The sequence below is a fragment of the Xyrauchen texanus genome, chromosome 17 (assembly GCF_025860055.1).
Source record: "Xyrauchen texanus isolate HMW12.3.18 chromosome 17, RBS_HiC_50CHRs, whole genome shotgun sequence".
Taxonomy (NCBI): Eukaryota; Metazoa; Chordata; class Actinopteri; order Cypriniformes; family Catostomidae; genus Xyrauchen; species Xyrauchen texanus.
In genome coordinates, this window is record NC_068292.1 from 40,799,728 (window position 1) to 40,813,374 (window position 13,647).

Below are 13,647 nucleotides of genomic sequence, written 5' to 3' on the forward strand. Positions count from 1 at the left end.
AAAGAAGAATGTGGAAGTTAAAGTGCACATTTATAGTAAAAAAGGACTTAAATATTGATCTGTTTCTCACCCACACGTATCATATCACTTCGGAAGATATTGAGTAGTATGGATTACTTTTATGGTGCATTTATGTGCTTTTTGGAGCTTCAAAATGTTGGTCACCAGTCTCTTGCATTGAATGGACTGGCAGAGCTGAGATATTCTTCTTTAAATATCTTTGTTTGTTATGCGGAATAAAGAAAGTTATACACATGGCATGAGGTTAAATAAATGATGAGAGAATTTTCATTTTTGGGTGAACTATTCCTTTAAAATGTATTCAATTAGTAAAACAATAATAGATAGCACACCTAAAGGGGCATTCACATATACAGAAATTTTTGTTCCATGAAAAGATAAAAGAAAATCATACAGGTTTGGAATTAAAGTGGGGGTGAATAAATGACTACAGAATTTTCAATTTTGGTTGACTATCCCTTTAAGACACCGGGGACAGAGCTTCACTGTAAAACATTAACAATAAGGCCTGTCTTATAAAAGGAAACAGATATTGCTTCTCACTTTGTTCTATTGGACTTTTTCAAATGGCATGGCCATTAGAGCGTGTGCGTCCAATCAATGATGAGCAATAAAGTAATTTGCTGATTGCAAGCACTTAAGTAATTTGCAGCTAATAACACGCTGAATGCATTTCAGATTGTTTCACTATAAAGAAATACTTTAATCTTGGATCGGTGTTTGCTGGTCCCAAATGAGATTTTTAGCAAATATTTTCAGATTCCGAGGCTTCAAATTTCATTTAAAATTTGCAAGGAAAATGTCAGAGTTTTGACAGGGGCAAAGAATAATGGCTGCAATATTCAGGGCCACAGATGCAGTTCTGTCAGCTGATGTCTGAATATGAGGAACAACTCAAACCCACCATCAAAGATCTCCAGAATATCAAATTCTTTCTCCGTCTGGAAGAGTTCAAAGTGTAACGTGATGTTGTAGCCCTTCTCCACATTGATCATCCAGGAGCACATCTGAAGGTTAGGGTAACTGTCAGGGTAACCTGGACTTAGGATCACGCCTGTCGAATCGAACAGTACCTCGTTGTCGGGACATTGCACTGAAAATAAACCAAACCAAGGTGGAATCTTTACCAACTAGTAGACCTCAGGGGGAACAATGTTTGCTATGACCACATTTAGCCCAATTTCACTATTGTAATGCAAACAAACAATGTAAATTTGGCTTCCTCTTAGTTCAAATGAGACTAACAACTGTCGGCAGAGCTAACAACATGAGGCATAAGAGCACAAGACACAAATGAGACAGTGTGCTAGATGAGCTGCATGAACTAACCTTGACAGACCGGAGGAGTGCCATCCATCTGCAGTCTCTCACCCAGCCGACAGGTCAGGATCTCACTCCCGAGCAGCGTGAAGCCCGGCAGGCAACGGTACCTCACGATGTCTCCTGTTGAGTAATTACACACACGGATCTCTGCTTTTTTTTCTGTTCTGCCACTATAACTAGCGCTTAACAACACATTAGCTAATTAAAATGAGACTGATAACACACGTATGACAGTAATGATGACAAATGCCGACCATCAAGTGCGAATCAAGTGTGAATTACTTGACTTTCACTCCAATTATGCATTACACAATACATGTGCAACATAATACACAGAGATAGTTAGACATGAACAATTATTTACATGTGTGTGCATCCTGTGTGTATGGTGTATACCTTGTAATATCTGTTATGTTAAATCTTCTGGACATGTATAGTGATTGCAAAATCAATCAATCAATCAATCAATCTATCTATCTATACATCCATCCATCCATCCATCTATCTATCCATCCATCCATCCATCCATCCATCCATCCATCTATCTATCTATCTATCTATCTATCTATCTATCTATCTATACATCCATCTGTACATCCATCCATCTATCTATCTATCTATCTATCTATCTATCTATCTATCTATACATCCATCTGTACATCTATCTATCTATCTATCTATCTATCTATCTATCTATCTTCCATCTATCTATCTTCCATCTATCTATCTATCTATCTATCTATCTATCTATCTATCTATCTATCTATCTATCTTCCATCTATCTATCTTCCATCTATCTATCTATCATCTATCTATCTATCTTCCTATCTATCTTCCTATCTATCTATCTATCTATCTATCTATCTATACATCCATCCATCTATCTATCTATCTTCCATCTGTACATCCATCCATCTATCTATCTATCTATCTATCTATCTATCTATCTATCTATCTATCTATCTATCTATCTATCTATCTATCTATCTATCTATCTATCTATCTATCTATCTATCTATCTATCTATCTATCTATCTTCCATCTGTACATCCATCCATCTATCTATCTATCTATCTATACATCCATCTGTACATCCATCCATCCATCTATCTATCTATCTATCTATCTATCTATCTTCCATCTGTACATCCATCCATCTATCTATCTATCTATCTATCTATCTATCTATCTATCTATCTATCTATCTATCTATCTATCTATCTATCTATCTATCTATCTATCTTCCAGCTGTACATCCATCCATCCATCCATCCTACATCTGTACATCCATCCATCCATCTATCCATCTATCTATCCATCTATCTATCTTCCATCCATCCATCCATCTATCCATCTATCCATCTATCTATCTTCCATCTGTACATCCATCCATCTATATATCTATCTATCTATCTTCCATCTGTACATCCATCCATCCATCCATCCATCTTTCTATACATCCATCCATCTATCTATCTATCTATCTATCTATCTATCTATCTATCTATCTATCTATCTATCTATCTATCTATCTATCTATCTATCTATCTATCTATCTATCTATCTATCTATCTCCATTCATTTATTTATATGCCTACCTGCCTGCCTGTCTGTCTGCCTGTCTGTCTGTCTGCCTGTCTGTCCATATTCATTAAACAAACAAAACTATCCTGCATTGTGAAGGTTGGTAACTTTAATGAGGTTTCATGATAAACCTATGCAAACAGATAATTATCAAATGTTTTTCATTCTTTTACCGATTTCAAATACATCATCTTCAGCCAGTATCTCTGCGTTGGCGACGGATGGGGGAGGTTGACAGACGCGAAGTTGGTAAGCTGCAGAGACAACAAAATGGATAAAAGACCATTTTTAACGCCTTCCTAAGTGTTAACACTCTGAAAGCAACCCACGCAGTTCCACGTGAAATCATCACACAAGTCACTGGCGTTTTTCAAAACCTACAACAAAATGACCTGGCACCGCTGCAAAACTATCAATCATAATCTGGGTCATAGCAACCGCCTTGCTAAACACTGATTATACGCAACTTTTAATTCGAGTTTCTAAAATAGGATTACATACAGTCCATTAACAACCCTGTATTACTGTTATGCTATGACCATAATCACTATTGTTATGTAACAATTTGGAGTAATACATAACTATAGTGCGTAGAACATCTTGTATTCTCTCACTAAAACATCTACAATTGCATCCTTAATGGAACAGTTCAAAATAAACATTCTCTCATCATAATTCACCCTTACGCCATTCCTCGTACCATCAACTTTCTTTATTCTGCAGAACACAAATGAAGACTTTGAGAAGAATATTCAGCTCTGTAGACCCATACAATTCAAATGAATGGTGACCATAATTTTGAAACTCCAAAAAGCATATAAAGGCAGCATAAAAATAACCAATGCAACTCCAGTGGTTTAATCCATGTCTTCTTGAAGTAAGAACAGACCAAAAAGTACATCTTAAATCCTGACATCTTTAGTCTCGTGCCGATCATGATTTCAAGCTCAATTACACTTCCTAGCACCATCTAATGCTTTGTGAATGCGTCAAGAACTAGAAAGTGTAATCGAGCTTGAAATCATGATCGCAAGGAGACTGCAGATGTCAAGATTTATAGTGACAAAGGAGTTACATTTTGGTCTGTACTCACCCAAAACTGATAAGATCGCTTCAGAAGACATGGTTTAAACCACTGGAGTCATACGGTTATATTTATGCTGTCTTTTTACTTTTTTGGAGCTTCAAAGTTTTAGTCACCATTCAATTGCTATTTATTGACATAAAGAGCCGAGATATTCTTCTAAAAATCTTATGCTTTTGTTCTGCAGAAGGAATAAAGTCATACACATCTGGGATGGTATGAGGGTGAGTAAATGATGAGAGAATTGTCATTATTGGTGCACTATTCCTTTAAGTAAGCTATGTTTATAATGGACATGTGCTGCATGTTATGACGTGACAAAATATTTATTGTGGGAATATTTCTATAAAAGGGACACTAATAGCCTTTTAATTAATTTAACCTGTTTTAGTTGTTCAAATAAAGGGAAAGTGCTTTGAATAATCCATCAATGTTCTTAAATTTCTGAAAATAACAAAAAGTAATGCTAAATCTGGTGTTAGCCTGAGGAGGACTTCCCTAATGGAGTCTTGGTTCCTCCCAGGGTTTGTTCCCCCTCTATATAACATCTAAGGGAGTTTTTCCTCACCACTGTTGCCTTTGGCTTGCTCGCTGTGGGGTGTTTGTAAATTGTAATTTTTCTATTTTATTTAATGCTGCTTTGAATGGATGAATGAATGAATGAACTTATGTTACATTTATATAGCACTTTCCTGACACTACACTCAAGTTGCTTTACACCTTTACAACAGGGAACTATCCTCAACCACCACCAGTGTGCAGTATCCACCTGGATGATGCGATGGCAATGCACCAGTACACCTACCACACACCAGCTATTGGTGAAGGGAGAGAGTAGAGTTATAGAGCCAATTAACGGATGGGGATTGATTAAGAAGGGCAAATGGGGGGACTTTGGCAAAGGGGAATATTGCTTTGGAACAATATGTATTGTGAAGAATGTATTGTAAAAAAAAAATAAAAATGTTATATATATTTACATAGTTTTAATTATTTTATTTTTTTTATCAAATGTACCAAATTGTTAGCTTAGCAACATGATAACATTATACTCTATTGAACCAATTGCAAGTCAAGTCTCACGTGCACTTTGTGTTTGAGTTGGTGCCAATGTGGAATGTTCCAAATCAGTTACATATGACGGTTAGGATGCAGCCTTACAATCATACAGTTCATACAATTGTATTCTTGCGCTAAAAAACTAGACACAGCACAAAAAATACAACAAAATGCAATTTTCTCAAGATATTTATTTTTACATTTTTAAGTTCTTTTTAACTTGACACACTGTCTAAAAAATCATGCCGCTCCTGCAAGAGATGCTGAAAAGCAACAAAATGGTCAAACATCCACCAAGCGCATGTTTACTTTAAAAACCATCTGAAAAAACTGCACAAACAAATGCAAAAACACCTTCAGTGTAAACAGCCCTTTAGAAGGCAGCTGCTTATGTAGGCGGCAGGGTAGACCACTAGCCTTTGGAACAGATGTAAATCATCAGGCATGGACTTTTTCTTTTGGATATCTACACATTCTTGTTCAGAAATAGACATTATGAATAATGATGGAAGTTTTCAAGCATTTTGTTTAACCATCAAACTGTGGCAGTTGTAATCAAAGCAATTTTTCCCCAAAAACAAGCAATACAATTTCTAGCCGATGACTTTAAAGGCACTAAACACACACACACACACACACACACACACACACACACACACACACACACACACACACACACACACACACACACACACACACACACACACACACACACACACACACACACACGTTGTGTTTCCATGTTTTATGGGGACTTTCCATAGACATAATGGTTTTTATACTGTACAAACTTTATATTCTATCCCCTAAACCTAACCCTACCCCTAAACCTAACCCTCACAGAAAACTTTCTGCATTTTTACATTTTCAAAAAACATAATTTAGTATGATTTATAAGCTGTTTTCCTCATGGGGACCGACCAAATGTCCCCACAAGGTCAAAAATTTTGGGTTTTACTATCCTTATGGGGACATTTGGTCCCCACAAAGTGATAAATACACGCTCACACACACACACACACACACACACACACACACACACACACACACACACATTGGTCTACCTATCATTATGAGGACTTTCCATAGACATAATTATTTTTATACTGTACAACCTATAGAACCCCTAAAACTAACACAACCCCTAAACCTAACCCTCACAAAAAACGCATTGTTACATTTTTAATAAAACATCATTTAGTATGTTTTTTAAGCTAATTAAATTATGGGGACACTAGAAATGTCCTCATAAACCACATTTATAGCATAATACCTTTGTAATTACCAGTTTGTAACCTGAAAAATGGTCCTCGTCAACCACAAACACACACACACACACACACACACACACACACACACACACACACACACACACACACACACACACACACACACACACACAAAAGCGGCAAAAAGCTTTAAAGCATTAAATGCTAAAAAGGCATTTTAAAAGAAAATGTTGTTATTATTTATTCATGACATTCCAAACCTGTGTGATATTTTCAGTGAAACACAAGGAAACATTTTGAAGAATCTTTGCGCTGATTTTTTCCATATAAGACAGTTCATTGTAACATCTGTCAAGCTCCACAAAGCACATAAACACATAAATATCATAAAAGTGGTCCATATGACGCGCACTAAATTCAAAGTCTTCTGAAGCCATATGATAGCTTTGTTTAGGAAACAAGTCGTTATTCACTGATAATCTTTCCCTCCAGTGAACTGTTAACTTGCGAGCAACTGCTACTGGAATTGATCAGTGCCATGTTTTAAACCATATCAACTGATTAAATCGATTAAACTTTAAAGAAGGATTTGTTCATGAATCAGGAATCACTACTTCTCTCATGAGAACTAGGGTGGATGTGAAGATTTTCAGTGAATAATGACTTAAATCTCAATCTATTCCTCCCACAAAGCTATCTTATGACTTCAGAGGACTTGAAATACAGTGCATGGACCATTTTAATGACGATTTTATGGTGCTTCTTTGCCCCATTTAAGGCTTGAAAGCTTGAAACCAGTACAGTCTTAAAAAAAACTCCTTTTGTGTCCTTTTCATGTGCTTGGAATGACATGAGTGTGAGTTAATAATGACAGAAGTTTCATTTTTGAGTGAACTATCCTTTAAGGCAGACACTGGAATGTTTATAATGCAATTTCATGGCACAATTTTAGTTGTATGTATGGAAATGTACGAATTGTATCCGTGTACATACAGCATTAGTAATATGCTCTGTGGGTGTGAGGAAATAAACCAGGATAATTAACCTGATAATAAGCAGCACACAGGCTATAAACAAAACTAAGCCGCAGTGAATGAGGAACATCATACTGGGAACCTGCGGATAAATGCTCACCATGGTAACGCAGAACAAAGAATCCGCTAGTGCTGAAGTCACTGTGGAACTTCAGCAGGATGTGATTGGATGTGCTGGAAACGCTCTCCTGAGGTGAACTGCCACTGAATTGACCGATCTGTGGAGATGTTTGATCGGGACCATCCCTAAGGAAGATAGTTAAATAATGGTTATGATCTGCAACACCGATCTATCAATTTAAAGGTACAGTTCACCCACAAAATTATTTGCGCACCCTCATGTTACAAACTCATATGAATTCCATGGAAGACAAAATGAGATAGCAATGTAGAATGTAAGCCTCAGTCACCATTTATTTGTATTGTCTGGACAAAAGATACTGAGGCTAACGTTAAGCCTAACAACTCCTTTTGTGTTGTACAGAAAAAAGAAGGTTATATGGGTTTGGAACAACATTGGTGGATGAATAAATAATGACAGAATTGATTTTTTGGGTGAACTATCCCTTTAAGTCTATTCCTGTTGATGCACAACAGTGCACATTTTGTCTCCCTTAGTTGATAAACCCAGTTTAGATGATGAAGCCTCTGCTAATGAGCTGATGATTTCAATCAGGTGAGTTAAATAAGGGCGACATTCAAACATCCAAATTATGCAGTGCTGTGGGTCCCCAGGAATAGAGTTGAATACCTCTGCTTTAACATGTTAATTAAATACCCTCTCACAAGTACAGAAATGTTGTAATGAGGATTTTAAACTTTTTAACTTAATCAACATATGATCAAATTCATTCTATTCAAATCTGTAAGCATTTGTAAACAGCTCTATTTAAACCTTTTTGACTTTCAACCCAAGGGTTCTTTTGTTTACTGATGTGCAATACTCTTTGACTCTTGCTAAGTAGTTCTTTCCCGTGTCTGGCAGTTGCATCTTGGGTATTTGGTAATGAATGTTTATAAAAGCAGGGTAGAAAACATGACATTTACATTTATGCATTTGGCAGACGCTTTTATCCAAAGCGACTTACAGTGCACTTATTACAGGGACAATACCCCTGGAGCAACCTGGAGTTAAGTGCCTTGCTCAAGGGCCCAACAGTGGCATCTTGGTGGTGCTGGGGCTTGAACCCCCAACCTTCTGGTCAGTAACCCTGAGCCTCAACCACTGAGCCACCACTGCCCAACATGAGAATGAAGCCCGTCTGCAGCATTGCATTCAACAACCTGAATAAAGCAGCTGAAAAGTGAATTGCAAACCCGAAGCAGAGCAATCAAACACTGACCTTGGTTCTTTACCACTTAAAAATCTGTAATCGTTTTTTTTATTTTTTGTTAAAAGGCACTTTTATATATCAAACAGCTACAGCTTTTTACAGGAAGGAACACGAGTGGAAAAAAGTGATGAAAAATGTTGCAATGACAAAAAGCAAACCAATCCACATTTCTAAATTATAAAAAACCTTACACACCATTAGTCAAAAGCTTGGACATACATGAATTAATTTGTTTCTTATAATTAAAAAAAAAAATTGAACTAACTTTTTTATGCATACATGTTTGAAATCAAATATGAATTGTGCCTACTACATAAATTTTTTTTCACAAAATGAAAATGCATCCATCAACTGTCCAACATACTTGAAACTCCTTAAATCATGTTTAAAGAGCATGACATGACCCCTTTGAAATGTTTAGACAAGCAGTCAAAAGCCATTTTACAAAAGTGCAAATTGCCGTTCAGTCCAAATTCTAACGGCACAATTGATAGTGAAAGAACTGTAAAGAACAGTACTTATTGCTTTCTTTGAGTAATACTTTATGCATATATTGTGATGCATCATATGCACATATAAAGTTGTAAGGGACGCAGACTGAGAATTACCTCAGTTTGCCTGTAAAGTACACTCACTAATTGATGGCGTGAGCCTTTTACTTTTCAACCAGGTAATTGACACTTCAGCAGGGCTGGACTGGTAATCTGGCATACCGGGCATTTTCCCGGTGGGCCGACCCACTTTGGGGATGATCGACGCACTTTGGGGATGATCAGGGGCAGACTGGCTATCGGGAGAACAGAGCGGCCGGTGGTCTGCTGCGAAACGGGCCGCGATAAACTAATGAGCTGCCGCGTTATGCAGAACGGACCACAAAACGGCGCCGCAATATGCAGAAAAGGACAGCAACAACCCCCCAACTAATTTTTCATTCTTTTTTTAAATATCGGTTCATCTCAGTCTAAAACCCAACAATGTTTTCAAACATCATGACGGAATGCTTGATGGATCACTACCATAGATCCAAAACTAAAGTTAGACTGATAATTGGTTTGCCAGTAATTTTTTACCTATATTCACACTTTAATATTAACACAAATAAAGAATTACAGAAATGACACAATAACTAAAATATCTGTTCTGCATATCGGTAATCGGCCACTTACACATAAGAGCAATCGGAATTTGCTGCATAAATAAATAAATAACGGATCAAATGCTGGATGTATCATTAGTGTGATTCAAAATATTTTACATTTATGCATTTGGCAGATGCTTTTATCCAAAGCGACTTTCAGTGCACTTATTACAGGGACAATCCCCCGGAGCAACCTGGAGTTAAGTGCCTTGCTCAAGGACACAATGGTGGTGGCTGTGGGGATCAAACCAGTGACCTTCTGATTACCAGTTCAGTGCTTTAGCCCACTACACCACCACCACTCAAAACTAGAGATAATGGCCAGCAACCACTAGCCATTATCGGTTAACAGTTATGAGTCTTTAAAGAATAACTGCTCTCACCACTGTGAAATGTTTTTAAAATATTCATAATGTATATCACAGTATGTTTATATTGTTGTAGTCTAATGAAAATGTTTTTATTGCATGAAATAGCAGACATAAACCAATAATAAAAAATTGGTATACATGATAAAAATTATCAGTATAGGTTGTAAAAAAAACACCACGATGTTTTAAATTAGAAACTTCATAATATCTGCTCTTACATTCGTGATGTTGTACGACACCCAACAGATGTTCGTCTTTAGGTGACGGTTTCTTATAAACGTTCACAGCAGTCTTACCAGATGGTGATGTAGTCGTAGATCGGTTCTGTGTTGAGCACAGTGAAGTTGATGTGGATGCCGTTGCCCGGAGGTACTCGGATGCTCCATATGCAGTCTTTCAGATTGGGGTAGTCAGCTGGGTGGCCCGGAGAGTAGATGGTCCCATTAAGGGCTGTGATATTACCACCACAAAGTGCTGATGGAAGACAAACAGCAATTCATCGAGAATTACAATGCACTTTACATGCAACTGCATCAGGCAATAAAGCGGTAACATAAAACTTGATATACAAGCAATGGTTTGTCCTACATTGCTTTTAAAGGAATAGTTCATCTGACAGTGAAATTCTGACATTATTAGCTCACCCTTTTGCGATTTAAAACCTGTTTGCTGTTTTTTTTCCCCCTTGATACACTAAATGATCATGCGTTATGCATCTTCTTTTTCATACAACAACAGTTCATTTTGACCATGCCAGTCAAACTTCAAAAAGACACCATTAAAGTACTATAAAAACAGACCATAGACATGAGAGTGAGTAAATAATGACATAATATTAATTTTAGGTGAACTATCCCTTTAATGCTTGCAGAAAAGGCACTATATACAGTATTGTCCACATGTTTTCCCCAAAGCATGTTTAGAGTTTAATTACAAAACATGACAGTTTAATTAAAAACATGACAGGTTTGAGTCTATTGAAACGGACAGAGGAGGAGGGGTCTGTTTGGGTACCTTCACAGCGAGGAAGAGGATGGTTCCAGTTGCGACTGATTCCATGCAAGCACGTGAGGGACGCCTCACCCAGCAGCGTGTATCCTGGCAGACACTGGAAAGAGATGGTCATGCCCACTCCAAAATCATTGCCAATCACCACACCATTCCGAAAGGGCCGTGGATCCGGACACCTCTGCAGTTCATATGCTGAATCGGTCAAACAAAAGCAATCAAAGTCAGTTTTATATTTGCATGTACTGTATCTAATTAAATGGTTTTATTCAACAACAGAAGCAGAACATAAGTTGTATAAGTATTGATAAAAATTTTACACATTCTTGATAATGACATTTTTGTCACTTATAAATATGAGTAGACATCGGTAGTGCTGTGGGCTTATTTCGAGAATACAGTCGCATTTATTGGGCCCCAATAGCACTCAAATCTCTTCACCAACTAGTCACATATTTTGGGCTAGTTTTGTCAGAATAGCTTTTGAAGTTTTCTTGACATTCAATTTGAACACAAAATGTCCGTAGACTTGACTGACTTGCTTTAAAACGCCCTTTGACTGAACTTTTAATGAACCAAAAGGTTTTATTTTCTCTCCTGTTATTATCAGAAAGGATCCGATGGTGTGTGTCCATATCGACAGGTAAAGTCAAGGCCTTGAGCAGGTCTAATCTGTCTTACCCTCGTAGGTGATGTGGAAACCAGCTTTGTTCTGGGAGTAGTCACTGTGAAACAGGAAGCTGGTTTCATGAGTCGTGCTGAAGAAAGATTCTGGTACAACAGGTCCACTGAATCGATCGATCACAGAGCCCGAGTCCAACGTCCCGCTATGGACCTCAAGGTAATCGTGCACAGCCTCCGTGGAGAAGTTGAGGAATTGCAGATGAATTCCTTGAGCAAAAACAATACAAGGAGGAATATAGTACATTTTAAGAAGAAAATACCCAAGGGTATACTTGAGGTTTCAAAATAAACTTCAAACAAGACTTTCATAAAGTGCGGTTAGTTTCTATGGATGAAATATGTCTCTTATTACTCATTGTTATTCCAGATTGTCCTAGGCTGCATTTTGCCACTAAAACTGCCACAGCAAGTCATGTGTACACTCTACGGAAAGTAGTAATGCTCTTTTATGTCAGGAGACATAATGGCGATCTCGTACAGTTTGAGACATTGTTAAGATCTCTTCTGAAACTCTGGAGGCGACACATGCATGATTACAGGGATCTTTCTTTATTCAGGACTAACATTAAGCAATAGATTCCATCTGTTCTCCATTTAATATTGCTGTCTAGAAGCAACAAATGAGATATTAGAGAGCTCATTTGTGATTTTTCTTTCCTATATATAGTAACATTGTAAACAGGGAAGGGATATGACAATTAAATAGATGAATTGCTTGTATTTAGTGAAAGAAAGATGAAAGATACAACTCCAAAGTTACATGATACAGACCAAAGCCAACAGGAAGTTTAACTGTCCAGATGCAGTCGAGTCCACTGGGGTAATTTCCAGGAAAACCAGGGCTTAGAATGACTCCATTCAAATCAAATAGGAAGCCGCCACACTGAGCTTAAAAGACAAGAGTAACCATGCACACAGTCAGTGAACATCTACAGAATGCTGTATTATGTGTTACTCAATTTGTTTTCAACCTGTGGTTCATGTACAGCCGTGGCCAAAAGTATTGGCAGTGACATCAATTTTGTGTTTTGCAAAGTTGCTGCATCAGTATTTGTAGATTATTTTTCACATGTTTCTATGGTATACTGGAAAACAAAGATAAACGTTTCATAAGTTTTAAAGGCTTTTATTGGCAAAAACATTCAATATATGCAAAGAGTCAATATTTACAGTGTTGACCCTTGTTCTTCATAACCTCTGCAATTCACTCTGGCATGCTGGATATCAGCTTCTGGACCAAATCCTGACTGATGGGGATCCATTCTTGCCTTATTAGTGCTCGGAGTTGATCACAATTTGTGGGCTTCTGTTTGTCCACTCGCCTTTTGAGGATTGACCACAGGTTCTCTATGGGATTAAGATCAGGGGAGTTGCCTGGCCATGGATTAAAAATTTCAATGTAGCGATCTCCGAGCCACTTCATTATCACTCTTGCCTTGTGACATGGTGCTCCATCATGCTGGAAATGCACGGATCATCACCAAATTGCTCCTGGATCGTTGGGAGAAGTTGCTCTTGCAGGACGTTTTGACAATTTATTCATTGTACAACTGAATTGTGAGAGAGCCCACTCCCTTGGATGAAAAGCAGCCCCACACATGGATGGTCTCAGGATGCTTCACTGTTGGCATGACACAGGACTCATGGTAGCATTCACCTTTTCTTCTCCGGACTTTCGATTTTCCAGAAGTCCCAAACAGTCGGAAGGGGGCTTCATCAGAGAAAATATCTTTGCACCAGTCTTCTGCTGTCCAATCCTTGTACTTCCTGTCGATTTT

The 13,647-nt window shown here is 37.7% G+C and overlaps 1 protein-coding gene across 1 annotated transcript in view; it reads right to left on the reverse strand.

Moving 5' to 3' along the window:
* The window catches only part of LOC127657696 (CUB and sushi domain-containing protein 3-like), a 390,710-nt gene that overhangs the window by 104,047 nt on the left and 273,016 nt on the right, over positions 1-13,647 (reverse strand). The window contains 8 exon segments of the mRNA XM_052146537.1: positions 926-1,114; positions 1,351-1,464; positions 3,102-3,182; positions 7,435-7,580; positions 10,474-10,651; positions 11,192-11,380; positions 11,867-12,076; positions 12,641-12,757. Coding sequence (XP_052002497.1) covers positions 926-1,114; positions 1,351-1,464; positions 3,102-3,182; positions 7,435-7,580; positions 10,474-10,651; positions 11,192-11,380; positions 11,867-12,076; positions 12,641-12,757 — 1,224 coding nt within the window.